General features: G+C 42.7%; 1 protein-coding gene across 2 annotated transcripts; it reads left to right on the top strand.

Moving 5' to 3' along the window:
- Positions 1-486: 486 nt before the first annotated feature.
- LOC121832253 (disks large homolog 5-like) lies at positions 487-20,732 on the top strand. 2 transcript variants are annotated; one of them, XM_076544802.1, is made up of 8 exons: positions 487-595; positions 7,277-7,364; positions 13,050-13,209; positions 15,450-15,593; positions 16,447-16,627; positions 17,433-17,548; positions 19,425-19,522; positions 19,681-20,732. In XM_076544802.1, exons 3-7 carry the CDS (start codon positions 13,142-13,144, stop codon positions 19,507-19,509), a joined length of 594 nt encoding a protein of 197 aa, XP_076400917.1. In that variant the 5' UTR covers positions 487-595; positions 7,277-7,364; positions 13,050-13,141; the 3' UTR covers positions 19,510-19,522; positions 19,681-20,732. The 2 variants fall into 2 exon arrangements, with proteins under 2 accessions (XP_076400917.1, XP_076400916.1); XM_076544801.1 differs by lacking the exons at positions 487-595; positions 7,277-7,364 and adding an exon at positions 11,997-12,203.
- Positions 20,733-26,645: the final 5,913 nt, after the last annotated feature.

Raw genomic sequence — 26,645 nt, forward strand, 5'->3', positions numbered from 1 at the left:
CCTGGCTCACTGGAGTCCTACTGATAACTTTGACAGTGTGCAAAAGCAGGTTTAATATAGTACTGGGCGTGCCCAGAAGGTCTAAGCTGAAGCACAGACATCTGCATGTAAACAAGACCCTCTAGGGAAGTGTTTGTCAACCTTCCTAATACTGTGACAGTCTGAGGTAGAAGTCATTCCAGGGAGGGAGAAGCTGCCTGACTGAATTTGAGAAGCTCAGAAGCCAGGTACATACATACAGTTCATCACCCCTGAAGCCTGACAAGCAAAGAGAGTGCTCTTTTCCAAAGCAACTGTTGGCATTTTTGTGTTGGGAAGCACCTGTACACACACATTTCTGTTGTGTGTCTGCTCTGAGCAACCTTACTTCTCACCACAGGACTACACTGACACATGCAGGATTTCCCATAATCCTCATCATCTTGCTTGTCTGGCCAATCAGCAGAGAGGAAAGGCAGGACCAAGTCTGGTTGCTTAGAAACCTCTGGAGAAACCCACCTGTAATAAGAAAAGCTATTTCCTGCCTAGATGCCAGGCTCCATGCTTGAATAACAAAGAAAGGAAGCAGACTCACAGATGCTCAGAGTAAGATGAAGTGAGTTATATGGCTGTTGAACTGAGGTCAGAAGTTTTCAGGGAAGTGAGATACCCAGCTGTGCCTCGATGCTTATGCTGAGGGTTAGATCTGGCCTGTATTGTGAACAGGGATGTTGTGGGGTTTAAATATGAAAAGGTCACATTACACATGACAGCTGGAGTGCAGAGTCTAAGAATCAGTCGAGAACACACAAATATAAAAGTACCCCTGAACACGAGGAGCCCATTTCTAAAGAAAACAGGATGAATGGGAGTTACAACAAGAAGGGGCACCAGTTCTAAAGGTTCTGGTGATGTTTTCAAGAGCTACTCTGCCTCATCTGACAAAGTCATTCTAGGCCATTGCTCTCAAAGTTACAATCATAGACCAACAGGTTATTAAAGATAATGAGTGAGTAATTCCCATTCAAAATAATAGCATACCTATATATTCTTTTGCATTCTTTAAGATGGGGATTACAGAGAAAGTCATTCCTCAAACTATAATCCTATCATGTCATTTCTGGACTTCAGCCAACCTTTATATTTCAGATTTTAGCCACAATGTCCTCACTGCATTGATTTCCATGGGAGTTCCATTATGCAGAGTTCGTTATAGGCTGTCCATAACAGATCATTACAGACGGCATTTCTTTGCTTAAGTCTACATATTCCCAACCTCAACCACCATTTTCTCTATTTGGCCTATTTATACTGTAAGGTTTTGATTTTACCACATTCTTTCTAAGGAAACAATAATTTCTCTAGTATATTTTCTTGTTTATATCTCTCCAGTTTTCTTAAGGTAAACATAAATTATTCTATGACTACAACTAGAATGAGAAAAAAATAATCAATTTTTAATTTATATTATTTCAATATTATTAGGTTCTTGCCTTCTTGTATGTCTGTGTACCATGTGCATTTGGTATCCACAGAGGTCAAGAGGATGACAGACTCCCTGCAGCTAGATTTACAGGTATTTTTGAGCTGTTATTTGGAGTCTGGTATTCACACAGGGGTCCTCTGGAAGAACAGCTAGTGCTCTTAACTGCTGAGCCATGTCCAGCAACTTACATGTGCTCACCCACCCAGCTCCAAGTTGAGGTAGCTGCTCACCCATGTTCCCATTCACCCCTAATGAGGCAGGAGGACACAGCAGGTACAAGTGGCCAGGACCCCTGCTGCCAGCTCAAGGAGGTTTCAGGGGGCAGTGGCATGGCACTGGTCAACAAGGAGAGAAATTTCTCAACTGCTTGTTCAGCAAGGATACTAATCACATCCAGCACTCCCTCCCCTTCACCTGCAGCAGCAGCAGCTGAGCAATGGCTCCCACATCACCTCCATGCACTACAAGACCAGGCTGTGCCAAGCTTTCAAGAAGAGCAGAAGAGGCAAGTAAGGGGAGAAGTGCCAGTTCGCAGGGGTTCCATGAGCTGTGCAGGCTCACTCGGCTTCCATGAATAAGACCCAAGTTGTGGTACACCATCCACAGATCACCTTCTGCCCTCTGGTCCAGGCTGCCATATCATCCAGACAGCAGAGAAGCTGCAGCCAGAACCATTGTGGGAAGTTGTGGAGTTGGGGCATCTCTACAGACGTGTGAGCTGTGACTGTGTTAGGTAACAAAGTGCATATTTTTTAAAGCCAGGTGGTCATATCTGCTTTTGAGATTTATGAAACCATGGGTCTCTTACTCGAGCAGAAATGAAGCAGAGGTTAAAAAATGTCAGTGGTCTCTAATGATAAAATTGAAATGAATACACAGATATTTGTGGACTAAAATCGAGACAATGGCATTGACAAGTGATAAAGGAATGAAAGTATAACATTCCCTTTTTATGAAAAATAACACATCTCGAATTTTCCTTAAAGGCTCAAAAAGAGAGTAAGTACTGACTCCAGGAACCGGAGGTCACACTGGAGAACTCTAATCACATAACTGCTTAAACTGTTGGTTCTGCCTCTGCTTCCACTTCCACATCTGTTGCTGTTGCTCCTGCTTCTGCTGTTTCTGCTTCTCATGCTTCTGTTTCCTCTCTAGAGGCTCCAGCTTCTGCTGCAGCTGCTTCTGCTGCATGTGTTAACTGCTGTTGTTACTGCTGCTGTAGCACAAAGAAAACGAACCCACTCTACAAAGACACAGTGGGCGTGCTAACAGCTAGGATTCTGTTATTAAAGAGACAGGAGAAAAGGATAAGTAAGACCGTGACATATGTTGAAAACAGATAATCATTTTTGACTTACAAAACAAATTCTCTTTTGGGCTGACATTCATGATGAACATATTTTACTGTGATGGGTTTATACTCAAGGCCATAGTCAGGCATTTCTCAGTATCACAAACATTTACATAGTTGGATCCCATTTCCACTTACATGGAAAGCAGTGTTATATAAACACAATCATCACAGCCTACAAATGTGAGGAAAGCCCATTGCCTTGTCCTGTGGTTAGATGAATTCATCCACACAGAAGTCAGACTGCTGTTCCTCACCAAGAACCCACTTGCCTCCAGTTCCACTCACAGTACCTGCCAGTGTCTCCTGACACAGAGAGATCTGGCTCCTGTTTCATCTCTGACTTGAACTTGGATATTTCTGTCCCTGTCCCTGAAGGCAAGTGACACTGAACACTCCAGCATCTACCTGTTCTTGAATATTTTTGTCTGTCTTTTCTTTTCTTTTTTTAAAGTTTTTTTAAAGACTTTTTTAAAATTCATTTAACATACCAATCACAGATCCCTGTCTCATCCCTCCTTCTGCTTCTCCCCCAGGTTTTCCCTGGACCCACCCTCCCCATTCCCTCCTCCAAAAGTATAAGGGCTCCTCCCATGGGGAGTAAGCAGAGCCTGGTACATTCAGTTGAGGCAGGACAGAGCCCCTCCCCCATGCATCAAGGCTGAACAAGGCTTTTCTTATATTTCCTTCGATTTTGCTGATATCATGTGCTCTCAGCTTCCCCAACTTGGTCCTACTCATTTAAGTTCCTTCCATCTTATCCCTACAGTACAGAAAATTCTCTTTTCATCCTCTAACCACTATATGTCTATATGTGTGCCTGTCTCATTTATTGTTAACTTATGTATACTTCATTTCCAGTAGGTGTTTGTCTGCTTACCACTGTAACCTCATTGGTTAGGTAGTGTGCTAGCATGCAGTAAGTGGCCACTCACAGTGTATTTATTGAATGGGTCAATGAAGTTTACCATCCCCACCAGGGTCCCTTCTGTCTTTTCTAACTCCTCCTCCTCTTCCAGTATTCCTGCCTTTTTAGTCATCTTGGCTATGCCTAGGATCCCAGGGTGTACCTGTTGAGCACCACTGGAATTCTGGAGACCCAGGCCCACAGAATCCAGCCCATGGCTCCTGCTGCCTGGTGGCTATCAGTACCCTCAGAAGTCACCCATTCCAGCCCATAGCACCAAGGTCTCTGATAGCCCTGGTGCCATCTCACAGAGCTGGGCAAGGTGAAGCAGGTTGGTCAGAGAGTGTAGATCCTCAGCACCAGCAACTGCTAGGATTGGGCCTCAGACCCTGGCCCAGGTCATGACTAGGGTGGAGGCCATGTTTCAAGGTAGTGGGAGCTCTGAACCCAGGCAAGTGGGAGCAGCTTGGTAAGGAGGCTGGGGACACCAAAGAGTAGCTGCTTTTCCAGGTGCACCCTACTAAGAGTCAGGATGAATTGCAGGACCTCCTCACTTCACTGAGGCAGATTCAGGCTCAACTGCTGCCCATTCTTTGCCTGAAGGGCATCTTCAGACTTCCACAGCACACTGAGGGCATGGGTGAGTAGTAGTTCCCTGCAGCCCCTCTGAACTTCCAGACACATCTTCTCTCTGCAGCTCACCCAGTGGGTCTAGCATCTGGTAGTGGTCACTACTCTACCTGAATGTCAAGGGTGACAACTTCCTTCTTATCCCACAGGGGAAGGGACCAGTGGCTGGACATGAATTGATACCTACTGCCTCTGTTCTGATTCTCTCAGGGAACAATAACATGATAACAATAGCAAAAGCCTTTCCTTCCCTGTCCTGGTTGTCCTCAGTGGGACACAATGTCCAGTGTCACATGCAGGTGGTAGAACAACTTGGAAAGTTGTGGGTCGTCCTCTTTTCTAAATTCCTCACCATATGTTAGCCCTTGGGACCAGAAGTTGAAATCAGTAATAAGAGATTCTCTGCTAGGGGTAGAAAGCCTAAGTTTTGATCCTGTCTATCCATTTCAGTATTACAAGTTCCTTTTCTCTCTGTGCTTTTTTCCTTCTTACTTCCTGAAGTTCAGTATCCTTGCTGGTCCAGATACCTGTGAATTATGCACAATGCCATACATGTTTTGCTTTAGGAAGTAATGGCCCAGAAGTTTAGGAAGTTACATGACACCATGTGAAAATCCAGTAATGGTTGGTGAGGCTCAGTTCCCTCCCTGAGGGCTGAATTCCCACTGAAGGAGAGCTGCTGACTGATTCCTGTGAGTGCTGTCCTTTGGAACCCTGTGTTCTTGATGTGGAAGTGACTGATTTATAAGTGTATATTTAGTGAGGGGGTCTGCTGGGAGTTTTTTCCTGATGATAGGCTTGTCCTGACTGAGCTGAGAGTGGAAGGCATAGAACAGAGGAAAGAAGAGAGCTCCCACTCATGGTGTGTATCCTTGCAGGAACTTTACCTTATCACATTTAAATGCTGTGATTTGCATGTGCTCTGTCTATTATTTATATTCTAACATAATAGAAAACTATGGCTGCTGTGGTTAAAATGCTAAAGAAGGATTTAAGGCCAAGGCTTTCAATTATTGTGTGTTGTTAATTTAATACATGCAACCCTTGAAAGAGCATGTGAGTGACCCTTCTGTGGGTCCTGCCTTTGTTAATTGTGAATTAATCCACATAATAAAATCAATAACCATAAGCTGGTAAAGGAAAGAGAATGAAGGGAGCTGGAAAAAATCCTTTAGCAATTTGTGGGCCATAGTTTAAAAAGACCTGTTTCTGTGGCCATTAAAATTCCCAGTGATGAAGGACATTATTTTACAAGCTGTTCCTGGTTGCAGCACTTATCTCCATGGTCCATTTCCATCCTCCTTTCTCTAGGTGGAAGATATATTCACATACAGAGAGGCTATACTGCCAACCACATAACAGCATTTCATGAGTGTCCCTGCTGTCTCCTCCTTGGACTTCTGGTTTTTGCCCTCTTTTCCTCAGATCTGCACTCTGTCCCAGTAGCTGTGGTTATTGCAGTTCCTGGGCTGAGACCTTTGTCTTCTTCTATAGCCTTTGAAGTTGTTCAGAGGGGACTGTCACATGTCCTAGGAAAAGAAGGACAAAATCAAAATGACTTTTCCCTTCTAATTGTTCTATTTATCTCTGAAGAAGGAAGTTTGTCAAAGATCTAGAAATCTTGCTGAAGAAGCACAGAATTAGAGGGCAACCAAGAGGTTTTCACAGGGATGTGTGTGCATCAGCCCTGGGGTTAATCTCTGGCCTAAGGAAACTAGTGGACATTGCCACTCATATCTAACATCCCCCAATACCTGGTAGTTAAGGTGCTTCTCTGGTCTGTCCTTTAAGGAGCTTCTCCTGACCTCCAAAGAAGGACATAGCATAAGGTTGATATTCATCTCTAGGACTGTGATTTCAGATCGATTTCTCCATATCCCCAAATTTTAATACTCAGGAAACCCATAGAACAGTACATTACATTGAAGTTAATGTTGCTTTATTTTATAGATGAGAAGAATTTAGAACAGCACTTGAGAGGGCAAGACACTACCCAGAGCCATTTTTTTTTCTGAGAGAGGGTTTCTCTGTGTAGCTTTGCACCTTTCCTGGAACTCACTTGGTAGCCTAGGCTGGCCTCGAACTCACAGAATTCTGCCTGTCTCTACATCCCAAGTGCTGGGATTAAAGGTGTGCACCACCACCACCTGGCCCCAGAGCCATTTGTTAACAAGGTGATGATGTTTGTGTCAATGGGTGTCTTGTGTCTTTTTAAATGTGTGATAGAGAAACACATGTTGGGTTTAGGAAAAAACAGGATCTCCTGCTCTGGGACAGATATGCTGCTGTTGAGCATGTCATGAATTACTTTCACATCTCACTGACTTGTGCAAACCCCTGTGACACACGGTGGTTTATTAGCATCGTCTTTACATTAATTTCCCAAGCACAACAGGGCAAGAATTGATTTTAGCCCACAGGTCCAGGTAATAGTCCATTTTGGGGATATCGAGGCAGGAACTCAGTCACATCACATCCACAGTCAAGAGCAGAGAGATACAAATGCATCCATGCTGCCTGCTTGCCTCTGCATATGTTCTAGCTTCTTCACTGTTACACAGTTCAGGTCCTAGCAATAAAGTGTTTCTGCACACTTTAGGGTGAGATCTCCATCTGATTAACAATCTATAAATCTCTAACTTAATCTAAAGATGTGCTCAAAGCCAACTTAATCTAAAGAATTCCTCATTGAGGCTCTCTCTTCCCAGGTGACTCTAGTTTGAATAAGCATCAGAATAATTAAAAACTAACACTCACACTACCCGAGCATCATTGTTATGCTTCATGGCTATAGGTAACATAAAAGAGAAAATTTTAAATGAGCTAGCAACATTGAACAACTTCAGTAGACATTTCAGCCATTTGGTGTCCTTCCTACAAACCCAAATAACTCTGATTTCTATTTCTCTTGCTTGCTTTGTAGCCATTTTCTGTAAGCCCTTAGTGATTCCCCGAGCTATTCCAAAGACCTGATACTAGAAGAACTAAAGATACACCACAGTGCTTCACAGGTAAAAATCATTTGAGCTGTTACTAAGTCTTGTGGAAGAAAGACATCCAATGAAAAATCACTGTTCCTGATTGTAGACCAGCAAAGTAGATATCCAGGGTGTTCAGGATCTTTCTCCCTTTTCCAGATTGATCAAATCCTTCCCAAATCCTGTATTGAGGTGATATTGTCCCCTGTGTAGACAAAGATGATAGTGCTGGTCAGAGGAGCAGGGTTATTACTCCAGAGGGGCAAAGCAAGGTAAAATGTGCAAGGAGTCAGTTCCCTGCTGAGCAGAATGTCGGCTAATGTTTTCTCAGGTCCAGACAGGAAGAGGTAGGGCTCCTTATATCAGAAAAAAAATTCTTCAAGTCTTCTCAATGATGGAATGTTCCTCTGGTACCTCCTGAAATGAATTAGCCTCAGTGAGAGCTCTGCAAAATCCTTTGGTATAGGCCTTCCAAAGTGAGGTCTAGTATAGTGTTCATGACTATGAGTAGTAGTCAGATTTAATAAAGTAGTGCACTCTACCAGTCCTGGTCCCTTGCTTGGGTACTAATCATTTCATCCATCTCTTGATTAGTATCTGGTAATTTTTACTGTAATAGTAGTAATTTTACTAGTCATAGAGACCATATTTGAGACCTCTCTTTATATTCCAGTAACCATTCCTGGGACTGGGTATAAAAGCTCACAAACGATCCTTAGCATTGCAAAACAACATCATACTGCTTCCAATTATAGGTGTGTCTTTTATCCCGCTTATCAAAAACTAGATTTTACATTGAGAAGGTTAGAGTTAACATGTAATACAGTCAGGAAATAAAACATCATTCTTGATTCAGTAATATAAGTGACCTTGTTTTCACCCCAAAATCTCAGTGATCAGAAAGCATCTTGATGTCTCTTGCTCCAAGTTAAAGATAGGTTTACTCTCCATCTCACATTCATGGGTTTGTTTTCTACATTCAGTTGTTTCATTATTAGGTGGTCTCAGGGATGCTACCCTGGTCAGATCGAAAGCCATCTAGGACTTCATGAATTTCATGGAATAATATAAACATATTTTCGTCTCAAGGTTAAATTATCAGGCCCTCTTCATTGTTTAATTTTTATATCTTTTGACTTAATATATTCTGAGGCTGTGTCTACTTTAAGGCAAAGTGCTTTAAGAGAAGCAGAAAAGGATTATTCTTTAAAGTGGAAAAATTAATGGTTAACTTGGATAAATATAGTATTTTGTGTAGATTTACCTTGGTTCCTAAATATTGCCCTTTTATTTTTGAAACTTGCCATTTAATTATTTGATGGTGTTTTACAATAGCTGGATCTTGTGGATGGTAAGGGATTTTATTAACATGATTAATATTCCATAAAGTATAAAATTCTTGAAGGTGTTGGCTAGTATAAGCAAGACCATTTCCAGTTTTAAGTTGTAATGGGAGTCTGAGAAAGGACACCCATAAAGAGCTATTTGACAAAGTCAAGTTTTAGATAAGACACAACTGTATTTTTGTGGAGGTGCCAGTGGCCCATGCTAAACACGGGTTGTGCTCTGCAGGTGACTGGCTAGAGAGAGGCATCATGCGTGCCTGTAGTGATCCTATTCTGGGCATAGACATCTTGATACTTGATGGCTCAGAAAGAATAAGTTTAGATGAAAACTACCCAACACTCTAACTTCTACTGATTACATTTTTGTTTAACACATTTTGGCCTCCAAGGGAATTATAGCAACATGTGATTATTTTTGTCTTGTTGGACACTATATTTATATTATCTAGTAGAAAACCCTTTTTTAATATTCACTCTTATTTTTAAACCCAGCTAAGCCTGTTTACATTGTTTTAACTTCTTATGATATACAAATATATAAATGTGAAAGAAGTAAGCTTTACTAATCACAAATACAAGGAATATGAGTGGTGTCCTGGCTTTCAATTTCTGAAAGACATACAGTTAAAATGTCTCCATTGTTTATGTTAAAGACAAGACCAAATTTCTTTTGCTAGCACTGTACACATTGGATGCGTGCATTATTGGACCAGGCATAAGCAGGGAAAGCTCCTACAGTCTCAGTAACAGACAGCTCATGGCACCAAGCCCTTGATTAAGCCTCCTGCCTGCAGCCTGAGTCAGGACCTCTTCTAGCTTTTCTCCTAGGCAAGATTTTTGTTCTGTGTTCTCTGGAGAAAAATGAGTGAGCAGTTCACTATTACTGTCATGTTTTAATAGAACTGAATTTATTACTTGTTTATTTACCTAAATACAAATCAAGTTCCTTGAAATAAAGGAATAGTGAGAAGTTCCACTGAAACACGTCATGAGGGTTATTTCTTTCAGTGTAAAGTCTTTCAGCAAGGTAAACTGTGTAAACAAACTTCATTCATTTTTGATCATTGCTTTTGGCCTAACCTTGAAAATATGAACAGCATTCTAACTGAAGCTTTTCCCTGTAAAATGAAATAGATTTGTAATTAGTATGACTACAAGCATAGTTTTAGAACACTTTAAAGAATTTTATTATTTATATGGTGATCTCCATTAACTTGTATGACCTAATTGTCTTTAACAGTTTACAAAGAGTTGAAAGCTTTTTATATGAATAGGATTTTACAATTTTTATCCCTGTTGAGTTTGAGTTTTAAAAATTTGGATTGAAGATTTAACTTACCATCCCGTAGTCTTAAATATAAAACTTAAGTAAATACAGTTCATAGAATTGAATTTTATTTTATATTTTACTCTTTCAGGTTGTACCATTATAGAATATCACAGTTTCTTTTTTTTTTTTTTTTGGTTTTCCGAGACAGGGTTTCTCTTGTATAGCTTTGCGCCTTTCCTGGATCTCACTCTGTAGCCCAGGCTGGCCTGGAACTCACAGAGATCCGCCTGCCTCTGCCTCCCGAGTGCTGGGATTAAAGGTGTGCGCCACCAACGCCCGGCTCACAGTTTCTTATATGACTCAGTTTATGCAGAGAGATTAAAGCTGAACAAAGTTGGGAAAGACAAAGATCCTAGATATAATATCTTCAAGTGCATTTCTGCTAGCCTAAATAGACCTTAGGTATTTAAGAGCTTATTTATCAAATATACCATATTTATCAGTCACATATTTGTTTCTTATTTAAATTTTTCCAGAATCCTGGTGTTAAAAGTTAGCAATACATAAGTGGTTAGATAACATCTTTTGAGTCAGGTTCATCTATCCTGAGTAGATTTATATTTCCTTAGGGATATCTCATGATATTAAATTCCATCTTGCTCCAAAATATTTTGAGGAACCGTGACTGCCTATTTAGTCTATAAAGGAGACATAATAATAACCAAAGGGAAGAGTAGGAATTATAACTTTCATATTTGCTGCCTATATATAGATTTTTAAAGTGATAACCTTTGATTACAAGTTTAGCTGATTTTTGTTATACATTAAACAAATTGTAGCCATGCCCCAGGAATTTACAAATCCAAAGTTAAAGAAATTATATGTCTTAATATACTATTTTTTGAGATAGGGGGCAAAGAAATTAAGCGATAAAATGTGTTAGAGTACAAAGTAGATAGAGCTTAGAGATTTTCATCTCTTCATTACACTTCTTTTAAAATTTTCACACTTTTGTAACAATTCTTTTCTATCAGGTTAAGCCAGTTTCCATTTTTAGTTTAACTCTATCCTTTATGTGCAAATATATACATGAAGTGAGTTAAAAATAACTTATGGCTGAGCAATGTCTAATAAGAACTGATAGAATATAGTAAGATTTTACTGTTGAGCTGTACAATCAAGGGAAGGTACTATCCATTTTGAGGAGTGTGAAGAATTTGTGTATAAAATATATGCTCCTGGTCTTTTGAAGAACTATCTGTAAAATCACTAAGAGCAAACTCTACAGGACTTTTAGATATAATTTTGTGACATACCCATTGAGTATTTTCAAAAACTCTTAAAAGTTGATGTACTGGGTAGTGATTATCTATAGGTCCTGAGTAACATGATAATGCAATCTGCCAGTGGTCAACAAATTGTTTGTTTGTTTGTTTGTTTTTCAAGACAGGGTTTCCCTGTGTAGGTTTACATCTTTCTTGGAACTCACTTGGTATCCCAGGCTGGCCTCGAATGCACAGAGATCCACCAGCATCTGCCTCCCAAGTGCTGGGATTAAAGGCATGTGCCACCACTGCCTGTTATCAACTTAAAGCAAATAAGCTGCATATTATCTGCTGGCAGTTATTTCTGTAGGTTCCATACTAGGAAGTTGTTTAAAAAGTATCCTTTCCATTATCAGTAAGTCTATCATTTCTTGATAATAAGGAGATACAGGTACTTGTGGAGAATCATATCCCACATCAATGTCCATAATACTGTTACCTTCTGGACATATACTTTCAGTAGGAGATGAACACTCACTTCCTTTCCCACATGGAAGTACTGAGGCATTTCCAAACAATCAGAAAGCAATCTCTGGCTATGGAATAAAAGGGTGCTGAAAGATTTCTCTTGAGTCCTAGGAGAGATTCCTAGAATGGGAAACCTAACTTCTGGTGAGTTATGAAGACATCTGATTAGCAGGAAGGCAATGTCAGTTCCCCCATGACATCAGGGGGTCTCATGCCTAGACATTCTATTGTATCCTGGAGACCTTAGAATGTTTTTTGATGTCACCTGTTGTAGCAACACCAACTGCCTTTGGACAGTTGGTTCAGTGCCCTTACAGTTCAGCCATGAACATGTTGGCACGACTCAGGCGCCTATTGGGTAGAGAGAATGGAGAGGGAAGAGAGAGCAGAGAGAGGCAGACACAAGCTGGCCTTCAGCCTCCATGTAAAAGATCAAGAAAGAAATGGTCCAGAAGATGGTACAGTAAGTTCTGGACAGGAAATTGGGATCTTCTTCCTGCAGGACATGGGCTTGAGCAGAATCTTCCAGTGATGGGACACAGGAGGTAGGAGTCTCTGGGAACCAACTGGACTTCCCTGCTTGTCATGGCTCCTGAAATTCAAAGATTCCAGAAGATTAATTTGTCTGTCCCAGAAGTCAGGAGCAAGTAAGGCCAAAGCTGTTGTGCTGGGAGCTCTTGCCTTTCCATCCTACAGGAGGGCAGGGGTAGAGAGGGTACAAAAGAGCCAGTATTAGGGTAGGAGTTGGTGTGCCCAGAAAAAGGCATGTCATCAATGTACTTCAACATCAGTGGCTTCATTTATTTACTGCCCACCAGCCCTGTGTATCCACTGTTAATACTGTGAAATCATGTTGAGAGTGGTGACCAAGTTCTGCCCCTGTGTGGCTTCTCCATTTTTGCCATGTGCCTAGAGTGACCTGTCAGGATAGTTAGGCATCTTTAATGACCTGAGTGCTTGTGGACTGTGTCAATTTTATCTTGGCTTTAAAGCCAAGACTAGTGAATGCTGCAGCCAAGTTGAATGCAGAGTCCAGGGCTGTTAATAAGCCTGAGGAAGCTCTCTCCTTAGTTACCTGAAGCATGTACTAAAGGAGCAGAGGAAGTCAGCTGGCTGAGACACCTATCTCCTGTCAGAGAGATGGGAGACCTGAGATGCCCAGCGGGGGCATCTCAATCCAGGGCAAAAATTCTTTGGGGTGTCACTGAATTGCTTGCTTACATCCTTTCTCAAACATCTTCTTAGGTCTCAGGGTGACCTGTTCATGTCTTGTCACAATGCAAGTTCACTTGTGTTTATCTACCCACAGGGGCCTCCAAGGAGCCACCACCGACTCCAACCCACCTCACAAAGAGGCAAGTGAAGCAGAAGGTGGAGAGTCTGACCACTCAGCTCCGGGAGATGACCGCCCAAAGGAATGATCTGAGAGATCGGCTCATCTTAGTAACAGAAGGATCCTTGGACAAGAGGTACTTACTGTTTCAAAGTCCATGGTGACTGTCTTGGTTCTACAATATCACCCTTAGTTTATTTTGTCTAAGAAATGGGCTTCTGGGAGCTTGGGTGCACCTTCACAGTGTCCCTTTGCCCAACACCATTTCTCTAAATGCTTCCCTGAACAAAACCTGACATATGGGCAGGAGTGAGATGGGGATATTAGACTGTTCTGCTTCCTCCAAATGAAAACCTGAGCCTGTGGCCTGAATCACATAACTCAGGGATTGAGGCAGTAATGTGTGAGTTCCCAACATACATTTGGAGAGATCCTGTCAAGTGGTGTCTAGTGTAAGAATGCTGTCATTTTTTTTACTTGCCTGGCAAGACATTGTGTGCTGGATGCTTCTAGTAGTGTTATGGCTGCATCATGACACCCCCCTCCCATCAAGACCACCACAGAGCCGATAACTGATGCAAAACACACTGGGGTTTATTGATAACAAAGAGACCCATGCTTAGACTGCGTCCAACTGGTGAAGGAGGACAGACCTGATATCTCAGGGTGAGGGGTTTGTAAAGAGAAAAACCACAAACAGGGTGGTACAAGCCTTGGTGTCATATGATTAGCTGAAGGTGTGTAACCTTTGAATTTACTGGTTTGGGGTTACAGTTATCATTTGGAGGCATCTTGGACAAGTCCCAGGCTTTGTCCTTGAGCTGCCATGGGGGATGGCTGGCCTTGCATGTACTGACTGTGGGGCCTGACTCAGTGGCTCAGGCTCTGTACTTGAGCTGCCATGGAGGCTGGTGGCCCTCACACGTTCACATTGACCCATACACATAGCTCTAAGTTGGTGAGAGGTGCCAGACATTAAACAACTGGCTGAACTTTGAGCAGTCTAGTATGTGCAGAAAGGAGCTACTGCAAGGACTATGTCTTTTGTTCATGGCCCTACCAGAGACTGCTTGTTCAAGTCTCAGGAAACTGAAACTGAGGCCTGATCTCTGAGAGAAGACTGAGCAGCCTGTTATGGCATCTGCTTGGTCCTTTCAGTAGCAGCTGGAGAGGCCTGGTTCCACATCTTAATATGTGGCAGCAAGGCCTGTTACTGATGTCTGCTGCTCTTGGTCCTCTCTGAGATGACACAATCATATGTATTAGTTTGGCATCTCAATGAGAGCATTCTATCACCTTTCCCTCTCTCACTTTCTCTCTCTTTGACCCGTCCAGCAGGCCAGGTTATTCGAGGGTCTCGAGGAGGGACCACCTGTGAATCAATGGGGGGTGAGAGGGAAAGGAGACCAAGCGCGTGAAGAAAGACAAAGTCAGTCTGAGTTGCGTCAAGGTCTCGTTTATTGACTGGGTGTTAGAGCTTATAAACAGGGCTTCAGGTAGGGAGGGGGAGCAGGAGGAGTGAGGAGAGGACAAAGAAAATTCCTAAGGGAGGGTCAGCAGGAGGTCGCTTTGGTCCCAGGCCCTGCAGCTAGCTGATTTAGTATAGGCTCCAAGAAGTTTATTAATCCTACATTCCTAGGTTAGACTAAAAGCCTCCTATTTACACAAGGCTTGATAGATTGTGGAAGGTTACACAGGTTCAAGACACAGCTGTCCGGAGTCGGTCCCTAACATCTCTTTATGTCTCCCTGTCTCTCCCTCTCCTCCATCTTTCTGTATCTATGTGTTTGTGTGTTTGTGCATATGTGTCCCTCTTCACCCTACAATCAATGGTCTATGGTTGAGCATGAAGTGTTGCTCGTCTCAGTATCTAGGTGTTGTCTACATGGTGTACTGGGAGCCCCATTTTGAGCAGCATAGCACTTTGCTAGTGTGTTCACCTTGGTGCCAACTAGAATTCCCTGGAGGTATTTAAGAAGCTGTAATAATATTGAGTCCCATCCTAAGAAATATTCATGATATGATTTTAACCTCCATATCAGTATAAGCACCCTGGAATGAGAATCTCTTATTTGAAGACAGCAGAAACATCACAGTTTCTGGTGGGCCCAGACCTGTGATAGACTCGTGGGAACTCCATACCAAGCTGGCTGTGCAGGACTCCTGAGGGAGCTCATTCAGTCCCAGCTGCATCCCTCTTAACATCCTGCCTCTGCTGGCCTGGGACCAGAAGAGCAAGGGTCATAAGCAGCCGGAGGTCCCAGTACATAGGAGCCAGGCTGTGGCATTTCATTAAATTCCGTAATATAGAACACACACTGAATTTATGTGATCCTTGAGGCCTATATTCATGGAATTCTTTGCATCTGGGTCCAGGCCCTACCACAGGCCAAATCCTTTCTATGAAAAGCTCAAGATGCAACATCAGCAGGTCATGTCAGACCTGCAGAATTTCGAGAATGAGAATATGGAGGCCGCACAGAAGCTCAGAGAGCTGACCAAGGAGAAAGTCTTCCTTTGGTAAGTGTTTGTCTTGGTAGGGACCCCAACTGTTGTACAATTGCTAACTGTGAACTCTGAACTTTGTCTCTGGACTGCAGGGTCTGCAGATGTGCTTCTAGTTTTTCTGCTTCTTAGCCAAGATCATTAGTAAACAGCCTTTGGACTTAGGCCTCTTTACTCTGTTTTGCTGAGGGTTAAAGAGACTGTTAGCTCCTCTAGCACCATATTGCCATACTCAGTAGACTCCATATCAGTGGTTATCAACCTTCCTAATGCTGTGACACTTCAATACATTCCTTCATTGTTTTGATGACTCCAAACCATAAAATTATATTGTAGTTATGTCTTAAATTTATTGTGCTACTGTTATGAATTTTAATGTAAATGTCTACATAGGACATCTATTAATGTCCCTTGTGAAAGGCTCCTAGATCCCAAAGGGTTCACACCCCACATTCTGAGAAGCACTGGTTAGGTAGAAGAGCAATTGGCATCATGAGAGGGTTGTCTGGCAGGGGCTGACTGCAATGGGATCCATGCACCCTCTGGGTCTCCTACTTCCCCAAGTGTACTTGCACATTACCTGCTGGTGTTTCCTCATGACAGTGGACTGATTAGGACAGGTGGGGTATTCCTCTTGTTTATGGAAGTGCATGAATTTCTGTTATTTTGGAGGATTTTGAGAAAGAGTTTGATTCTTGTAGGAAATCACTGTTCTCTGCTTTTGGCCTTGAGTGCCACTCTCATTGCTGTTGAAGGTTCTTGTTTACATCTTCCTGTGAACCTGGGATAGGGCTGGGTTGTTGAGGCATGGAGTCTTGGGTGACCAGAGGCAGCTGGCAAGTTCTTACTATTTGGAGTGTATTTCCAGTGATCTGGAGAGCCGGCTCCTGATGGAGCAGAGTCAGCAGATGAAGAAGTTGGACATGCTGAGGCTAGAGAAGGAGAAATTACTGGAGGAATGGGCCCTGCTCAAGCACCACTTGGGTGAATTGAAAGTGCTCAGTACGGACCAAGAAGAGACCAGTGACCTCCAGAACGAGGAACAGCAGGTAGGGACAGGCAGCTGGGTCACAGTTAGGTCCAGAACCATTTACTTATGTAACCTTAACCAGTCTACACATCCAGACACCTGTGCTTTTTCTCATCACTTTCCTCATCCATACACCCATTCATCCACCCACTTCATGACATTAAATTGTTCATTCTGTGTCTGTGCATTAGTATTTCTGGGAAGTGAGCGTCCTCTGAGAATCTAGGTCATTGGCATGCAATTCCTGATGCTCTCCTTGAAGCTGTAGTCAAAAGGGGGAAATAGGTCAATCACTCATCACACAGCTACCTGTCATTGTGATGGAAGGATTGCTATACACAGACTTGAGTTCAAGAGTAAAAAATTCTCTAACCACCTCCACACAGACTGACCAAGCAGAGTATGCTCCCCTAGGCCATTTTAGTTCCCAAGGAATGAAAGCTGAGTTTTGGGACTTTTCCTAAAGGCCGCTGTGCTTATTCTAAAGATACCTGCTCCTCTATCACTTGGTTGTTTTTGTCTCACTTCTTTCTCTCTCTGTCTGTCTGTCTGTGGTGTGTGTGTGTGTGTGTGTGTGTGTGTGTGTGTGTGTGTGTGTGTTGCATGTGGATGACAGCTAGAGAAGCCCACTGGGTTTCTCTCTGTCAGTCTCTGTCTTATGAACTTGAAGCAGGCTTTCTTATGTCCCCACGAGCTTGAAATTTGGTGAGACTGACTGACCAGCAAGCTCTTGGGGTCCTCTGTGTGTGCTTGCACTTTTGTGAAAATGTATTAACTATACTATACTCAACCCTCCACTAAAGACACAATCTTCTAATGAACAGGAGCAGCAAAGAATGGAGGAGAGACTCCAGAGCTTGCTGAAGCAGCGGGAGCTGGTCTCACAGCAATTGCACTTGGCAATAAAGCTGCAGCATCATTTGACTGTCTCCCAGATGAGGTAGGAACCCAGGCTGAAGTTGGGGTATGGATCCAATTGGGTCCCCTATGCTAGGGCTCTCAATCCTTTGTGGGCTTTTGCTTATCAGCAAGACTCCGCACTCCAAGCAAGGGTAGACCAACTCAGAACTCAGAGTATTATGCTGGTCCCGTCAGTAAGAACTTTTATCCAGCAAACAGTATGTTTGATACTTCTTGTATCTGTAGACTTGTACCCCATGCCTCCCTTCTGATATCTCTGGTATGTTCTGAGCAGGCTTTCCTTGAACTCACAGAGCTCTACCTGCTTATGCCTCACAAGTGATGGGATTTAAAGGTGTGTGTCACCATATCTGAAATTACATCTTTATTCAGGATGAGATTCACACCCTTGTCACTATTTTATGTAACACTTATTGTCTTCATTGTTTGAGGATTTCCCATGTAAAGTTTACTGGGGATATAATAAGTTTAGTCATTGGCAGGATGAACCCAAGCAGATGTCTCTGCTGAGGATTGTTCAGAACCTTCAGAGTGTTGTGTAACAGCCTCCTCTAGAGTACCAGGAGGTAGATTCACAGGTGTAGGCCTAAGGATAACACAGCTGTTTTTGTTTATTGCCAGAGACCATGTAGTGGCAATATTCTCAGACACATGACTCAAGAAATGCTGCTCTAGTATGACAGGCTCCATCTTGCATATTACCTGGGTGTAAGGTGCCTTCTAAGCAGGAGGCCTGATCATTTCACATGACCTTATTCAGCTGGTTTGCAAAGTTGTATTAAGTCTATGTATAAAAATGAGATGGTCTTTTTTAAATTAATTTTTATTCATTTTTCATACTAACCACAGATCCCCCTTTCTTCCCTCCTCCCACTCTCCACCCAACTTCTCCTCCCACCCTTCATCCCCTCGTCCAACAAGATAAGTTCTCCCATGGTGGCACAGCTAAGCCTGGTACATTCTGTTGAGGCAGGACCAAGCCCCTCCCCATTTTATCAAGCAAGAGCAAGGTGGTCAACCTTAGGTAATGGGATCCAAAAAGACAGCTCATGCTCCAGTATAGATCCTGATCACACTTCCAGGGGCCCCTCAAACAGACCTAGCTATACGACTGTCTCCCATATGTAGAGAGTCTAAACCAGTCCCATGCAGGTTCCATAGCTGTCGATCTAAATTTCCTGAGTTCCTCTGAGCTTGGTTCAGTTGTTTCTGTAGATTTCCCCATCAAGGTCTTTACGATGCTTGCTCATGTAATCCCTTTAAAAAAAGAATAGAAGGAAAACAACTTGAAATTTTAGGTTTTCTATTTCAACCTGTGACAGCATTATACAATATGGTGAGAAAATAAAATATCAATTAAAAATCAGGAATAGTGACAGGTGTGTGTGTGATGGTGAATGTCTTTAATTCAAGCTCTTTGGGAGCACAGGCAGGAAATCTGTGGCCTTTTGTAGCTATCCTAGAACATGTATCAAGCAAGCCAGAGATGCATATTATAACTCTGCCTAGAAAGAAATAAACAGAAATTGGAGAAGGAAAAAAATGAGGTGGTTGTTAAGAAACTCATCATGAACAATCTGTGCATCTCCACTGTGCTGTTATGTATGAATTTAATATGGTATTCCTTTTGTTTAAAATCATGTCCTTAGACTGTTCTTTCTCATAGAGCACAGTACATAAAGTACTCAGATCAACATCTGATACTTGTTAAGGGCAATAAATAATTCAAGGCCCAGCTATTGTGTGACACTTACTCCTTAGGGGTACAAACAATGACTGCTGCCAAAGATCATTGTTGACTCTCCAGCACAATTGAGTTCTTCTGATATCACAGACTGACAGGTGACATGGTGGATCCCCACCAGGACTCTGTGCTTACTAACTTCCTCCTCTAGGTCAGAAAAACTACATGATCTGGAACAGTCCACAGCTCAGGATGAGAGCCTCCTGCCTACAGAGCTGCTGCAGCAGGAGCACTAAGTGTCATAAGCAAGTGAGCCACCATGACATCCCATCCCCAGCAACATGGCATTTGTGGGGTGGAGTTCTTCCTTGATTCCAGTTTCCTCTGTGTGAATAAGCCCTGAATTTGTCTAACCAGAAAACCAGCAAGGCTGTTGATGGATCTGATTGCCTTTTCTTCTCTCACAGCACCCTTTATGAGAACTGAGGAGGCTGAAGGAATCCATAGTCAACCGGAACCCCTGACATTCTCCACTCTAGGATCAAGGCCTCCTCAGAACAAGACATGTACTACAGGTTGTCAAATCACCAGTGAGGCAAATATCATCTGCCCTACATGTGGTCCCTCTATAATCTGATCCATGTGTCTGTTGATTCACTAGTTATGGAGTAAAGAAACCATCAAGAAGATTACTGAGTTTCAAAAAAAACAAAACCAAGAATTATGCAGAAAAAACTGACATCTACCAGCAAGTGTTCCCTGTGAAAGCCACAACAACATGGAGAGAGAATATGTTTCTGCTCGTAGTTACTCTGAAAGTTTATTGCTACAAACTTTTGTGAGCTGACTGAGTCCTCGGCCCTTCATATGTGGAGGGAGATATGTCAACAGAGACTGTGTTGTTGTCATGCTGCTATCCAGGCAGACCACACAAAGGATGCATCATATTCTCACTCCAGTCCAGTCCTGAGCTACTCAATGTCGTGCACATGTGATGGTGAAGTGAATTGTTCTGAGAAATTATTTAGGAAGGATGCCTCCATGAGCTTATATGTCTTGAAGAGCAGATGCTCCCATGTTCTTTTTTGTCTTGAATCAGCACACAGACACATGTTAGCTGACAGAATCATATAGTGGCCAACATAGCATAAGATCAACTTTGGCAATGGCCTAACCTAAGAGCCCAAAAGTGGCATGACTAGACTTGTCTTGAAGAGATTATTTCAATTCAGGGTTGTCTTCCAACTTGTGTCCAAAGCCAGCCAAGGGGTGTAGGACAGTGCACTGCATGATGAGAATGCTTCTTAGTGTAAATAGTTTTAGTTTGTTTTTGGGTTTGCATGAATTTATCTTGTGTTCTTTGTTTTGTTTTGCTGGTTTGTTACTGTTTGCTTCTTTTGTTCTTTCTTGATTTTATATATTGCTAAGGCTATACACTGGATATACTAAGTGCCCTTTTAAGCCCCTATTCAATCAAATCTCTGTAATTTCACAAATAAAAAAGTAACTTCCAACTCTTCATTTTTTTAAAAATTTTTTTTAATTCAATTTACATACCAAGCACTGGTCCACCTCCCTTCCCTCCTCCCTCTCCCTCCCACCTTCCCCTCTACCCCTCTATCCCTCCTCCAACAGGGTAAGTTCTCCCATGGGGGACAGCTAACCCTGGTACATTCCCTTCATTCTGAAAGTAGCTTTGTAGTCAGGTGTGGTGTCACACTCCTGTAACCTTAGAACTCAACAGGCAGAGATGGATCTCTGCAAGTTCTAGGAGCCTTAGGCTATATTGTGAGTTCCCAGCCAGACAGGCTTACAAACCAAGATGGTGTCTTGGGTGTGAATAGCATGGCCCACTTCATGTATATCCACTTCATGATGGAAAAAGATCCATGTTAAACACCTGACTTCACGTGTCTAGCTACTCCAAAAAGTGGAGAATAGATACACACATGTTCATGACATGATCATTCATATCAGATTTTTCAGAAATACATCTATGTTTTCTAATGCATCTCAGGAAATGAGAACATTCGTTACAGGAGTATAGAAGAAATGAGGATCCCTTGAGACCCGGATACTGAAAGGCACCCCCACCGAGACAAGGAATTACTGCAGAGAGAAAACTGGTGCCACATGTTGCCAGCACTTACCTGGAGTGACTGAAACCCTGAGATGTTCAGAGGGATTTGTCTGACAGACCCAAACAGCCTGCATCTTGGCCCAACACTGTGTCCTCTTGAATATGGGCTGATATGCCCAGGGTAGTCCTGAATGGTGTGACAGTGGATTTCCCTTTCCAGCCCTACCAATGTCAACAGGAGTACATGACCAAGGTGCTTGAATGTCTCCAGAAGGAAGTGAATGGCATCCCAGAGAGCCCCCACAGGCACTGGGAAGATGCTCTGCCCCCTCTGCACTACATTGGCCTGGACGGAACATCTCCGTGATGCTGTTTTTTCCCTAAAGATTGCTGAGAGAGCTCAAGGTGAACTCTTTGCCAGTCGGTCTTTGTCATCTTGGAATGCTGCTGCTACCAGTGGAGACCTGATAGCTTGCTACACAGACATCCCCAAATCATCTATGCTTCTAGAACACACGCATAGCTAACTCAGGTCATCAGTGAGCTTTGGAATACTTCCTACTGGGCCAAGGTGTGTGTGCTGGGCTCCCAGGAGCAGCTTTGTATTCACCCTGAAGTGAAGCAGGAGAGTAACCACATGCAGATTCATTTATGCCGCAAAAAGGTAGCAAGTCCCTCCTGCCATTTCTACAACAATGAAGAAGAGTAAAGCCTGGAACAGGAGTTGGCTACCCCCATCCTGGACATTGAAGACCTTGTCAAGAATGGAAGCAAACACAAGTGAGACCTCTCCCTATGAGGCCATGGCTGTTCTATCCTTCTTTGATAGGCTCTTATATGGGAAGCACAATGTGTTTGCTTTTCTGTTTATGAAACTAATAATGTAAAAAGGATTTAAGCAGTTCTGAGTAATATAAAGTGAAAATTATGAAATCAGTTCCTGTTCCCTGTCTCTTGGCCCACTCCAGGATGACCATTGTGAACAGTGTCTGTGTGTACAAGCACAGTTTTCTTTGTGCTTATTCTCCAAATGCTCTCTGACTTAGTGCACCATGGATGGCCTTCTTTGTGGGTATATGAAGCTTAACTCCCTTCCTTCTGAGGATAGCAAATCTATGGGGTTTTGTTTGTTTTATTTGAGACAGATCTCATATAGTCCATGCTGACTTCCAAGATTTGCTACAGAACTGAGAATGACCCTGAACTGGTCCTCTTGACTCTACCTCTCATGTGTTGGGATAACAGGTGTGCACTGCCAAGCCTGCTTATCCATCTATGACTTTTGTAGCTTTGCAGATTGAAGTGGTGATAATAAAAACTTCAATAGCAGAAAGAAATGAGGAAACCTATAGCTGTCTGCCTTTCTTTTCCTGAAATACACCACTAGTGACAGTGGCAATGCAGGGCCAGTAACCCTCTAAGACTATCGAGATATGGTCTTTTTCATGTGCTGTTGCCTTGACTATTAATTTTGCATGGAATTCTTTGAGATTCATTAACTTGTATTTATGTATATGGATATTTTGCCTGCTTTCTATGCACCACAAGCAATCAGATTGCACTGAAGCCAGAAAGGGCAGTGTATTCCACGTGGAACTGGAGTTACAGAAGACTGTTAGCTACCCTGTGGGTCCTCTGTTGTGAGAGCTACTCTAAAAGGATGAATGATCCCTCTGGCCCCTGCACGTGACTTTTGTCCTTCCGGTCTTCTAGTGTATTAGTTGGACAGGATTACACCCAACTAAAGAGAGACATTTCTGTAGAATTGTAGGGACAGGACCATGAGGTAGGTGTGGGATGCCAGGCATTCAAGCAGAGTGCTCCCGGGATAAGCAGTGTTAAGTGGAAACTTCACATTTACCTGGGTGGATGGAACCTGCAGCAAAGCCACATGCCTCTGGTGGAGAGTGTGTCTCTGCAAGGCTTGAAAGGGGGATGGATGGTTGATGCTACTCTTTTACCACAGCAGAAGTCACAGTGCATTGAGGAAAGTTTTCTTTCAGATGAGGCTTTATTCTTCTGAAGTTTTCCTGGAATGGATCTGACCTGCGACTCACAGTTAGTCAGAGAGTTAATGTGTGAAGGAATTATCCTTGTAAGTTTCAGTCTCTTTCTCTCAAACCACAGCTTTTAAGATCTCTAAAGACAGAGAAGCATGTGATTCATTTCAGTTCCTCCCTTTCATGGGTCACTTTCTCATTCTGCACTGACTCCGACACAGAACCTGTAGACACACTGGAACCAGCTAAGACTTCATTCATCCTACACTACCATTCACCAACTTGTGGCATGTGTCTTCCTGTCCATCTTTCATTATTGGTAAGGAGCCTATGTTCAGCCATGCCTTATTCCATGTGAATCCTCAGCATTGTTCTTGGCTCTTATGATAAATGCTACCAGATAGATTACATGGCTTCTTCTCCTTGCATTTGTTCAGATCAGCCTTTACTATCAGCCTTTCTCAGACTAAACTGCAGAGTGTGTAATGTGGACTGGGGCACTTCTTCTGTCTCAGATAAGCATGTGTACTCTTTTAAAGTTTCTGTCAGCAACTCAAGTGGACCATTCTTATGGGGGATAAATTGACAGTTAAAGCTCCTCTTGATTTCTGCCCTCTAGTAGTTGTAGCAGATGAATGGAGTTATAAGACAGGAATATAACTCAGAGACAGAATACTTGCCTAGCAAATACATGTGCTAAGTTCAATCTTAGTACATTAGGGATGATGGGGATGTAAAATGAACACTGGTACATCCTATGGAGTGTCATACAGTGAATTGGAGGTTTCCTAGAAGCTTCTAAACTCCTCCCACCTCCACTTCCTTCGTTTAGTTAACTGTGGCAAACATCCATTTTGAGGATGAATATTTCCAGTATAGGACATATATACACAGAGACCATAAACATGGATATGTAGCATGTTAAAATCTGTGGTTTGGGTGATGGACTGGAAAATGACCAAGCAGGTAAAGATAATGCAGACAAGCCTAGAGACATGCAATTGCACCCCTGAGACCCACCTTACTGATGGAGAGAATAAAATGTGCCACAAATTGTTCTCTGAATGGTATTTAGTTGGGGGTGCCAGGTCTTGGCCTACTGAAGCTGAGACAACTGGCTTCCCATTCCTCATTTGTGCTAGAATCTCTCCAACTGATGCACACATATAAATATATTACTATGTATTTCATTTGAGTTATTTGGGACTTTTTCTTATTTTATCTTGGCTACACAAATCATAGAAATAAAGAAGGTCAATAGCAAAACATCATAAGAGAAACAGATTAAGAGAATGTGGTCATCTCAAGTTTGTAGATTTGCTAAGACCTTTGTTACTCTCCAAATGCCCCAACACATCTTCTATAGATGCTTGGCTAACCATGATTTATTGTGTCCTTATTTTCTCCAAGAGCCCAGACATTGTGGCAAATGCAAGACAGTCTCTACACTTGTCCATGCCAAACTGGAGCTGACTGACTCCTCAAATGAGGATAACGTGTTCTGAATGTTTCAAAATTGGTCCAGGTCCTTCTGTTGTCATCCACATTCCTCTTAGCTGTGAGCAGTCTATACACTACCCAGAGCCAAGGCATCCACAGAATCAGCACTCCTGAGTATGACCCTGGAATGAACATGGTGAGAGTAGAGTACCAATGGCTGCAACTTGTCCATTGACCTACATCCATGGTCTGCACATGTGTGCAAACACATATATAAATATACAGATGAGTAAATGTAATAAAAGTTTTTGAGGACAGAATTCCATACCAGGCAGCTCTCAAACTTGTCTTTTCAAGTGACACAGACATTTATGGCGAAATCATGAAGGAAAACCATGTTTTCCTTGAGATTTTTAAACAAATGTTCGATGAAAGAAAGTGAGGCTGCCAGAATGATGCTAGGGAGAGGACCACAAAGGCTTTGGGGTTATAGAAGTTTTGTTTCATACAGAGTAAGAAAGAAGACTTGGATCTGTGCATGACAACAGACACACACACATCTCTGATGTTCTCTAAATGGACAGAGACCCTCAGTGAGGAAACACTGAGAATGTTCAATGTTGTGACAGTAGAGGGGAGACAATGTCCTTGCTCCTTCATTCCCTGCTGTCTCTGTCGTATTACACGACCATTTAGCACTTACTGCATTCTATTTTTATATTGTTAGCTGTTAACAATCTCTTTTTCTACCCATAATTTGTTCATTGAGGTTACTAAAATGTCAGCAGGCACAAAGGAGTAACACTGAAGGGAACATCCAATAAATATGAGCTACCAGGCATGGTGGTGTGGTGACATGCCACTGATTCCAGCACCAGAGAAGTAGTCACAGAATGATCAGGAGTCTGAGGCAAGCTTGGGCTACAAGAGAACCTCCCTAAGACAATAATATAAATAAAAATGAATAACAGCCTGTCTTCACTGTGGAGAGAGAGCTGATGAAGCAGTATGTGGAAACATGGCCTGACTTGGCCCTGTGTGCTCTCTGGTTCTGTCTCCCAGAACAGGTAGCAGTTGGGGAGCTGAAGCCTCTTATTTGATAGACCAGCCTGGATTTCCTGCACAAGGCAGAACCCTCCCTAGCCACCCAGCAGAGCCAAGGCCTTGGAGACAATTGCTGGGCTTCTGGACATGAAAGCCTTAGGTATAAGTCAGGGATGTTCTCCTAGCTTACATGCAGTCATAAGCATCTTAGATACTTCCTAGAGGGGATTCATGGGGTCCTGTCTCACTGGAGTCTTACTGATAAATTGAGAAGTGGGCAGAGAGGGCTTAATATACTATTGGCCTGGCCAAAGTGTCTAGGCCAAAGCTCAGGAATCTGCATGTCACGAGGACCATCTTTGGCAGTAGTCAACAACCTTTCTAAGGCTGTGACAGTCTCAGGTACACATCACTCCAGAGAGAGAGAGAAGTTGCCTGCATGAATAAAGGAAGCTTAGAGATCAGGTTCAGTTCACAATCCTTGAAACCAGAGAAATCAAATGACATGGGATGATAGCACTCTTTTCCCAAGCAACTGCTATTAGATTGTTGTTGGAAAGTTCCCAGGGTCACTCATTTCTCTCTCTCTCTCTCTCTCTCTCTCTCTCTCTCTCTCTCTCTCTCTCTCTCTCTCTCTCTCTCTCTCTGTGTGTGTGTGTGTATGTGTGCCTGCTCTGAGCCCTCTTGCTTCTTCTCATAGGGATAACCCGACACAGTCAGAATTTCTCATAAACAATACGAGCTTGTTTTTCTTTCCTATCAGTAGAGAGGAGTACCAGGACCAAGACTGTTTCCTTGGTGACCTCTGGAGAAGCCCACCTGTAGCATAAAAGGGACAGACAAAGAAATCCACCCTGTCCCTGAAACC

The sequence above is a fragment of the Peromyscus maniculatus genome, chromosome 9 (assembly GCF_049852395.1).
Source record: "Peromyscus maniculatus bairdii isolate BWxNUB_F1_BW_parent chromosome 9, HU_Pman_BW_mat_3.1, whole genome shotgun sequence".
Lineage (NCBI taxonomy): Eukaryota > Metazoa > Chordata > Mammalia > Rodentia > Cricetidae > Peromyscus > Peromyscus maniculatus.

Bases quoted from the DNA above. Each gene is read 5' to 3' on its own strand.
- LOC121832253 (XM_076544801.1), top strand. From the start codon at position 11,999: ATGTCACCTGTTGTAGCAACACCAACTGCCTTTGGACAGTTGGTTCAG. The intron at 12,204-13,049 runs GTAAGTTCTGGA...ATCTACCCACAG, and splicing joins ATGGTCCAGAAGATGGTACA to GGGCCTCCAAGGAGCCACCA. The intron at 17,549-19,424 runs GTAGGAACCCAG...TTCCTCCTCTAG, and splicing joins TTGACTGTCTCCCAGATGAG to GTCAGAAAAACTACATGATC.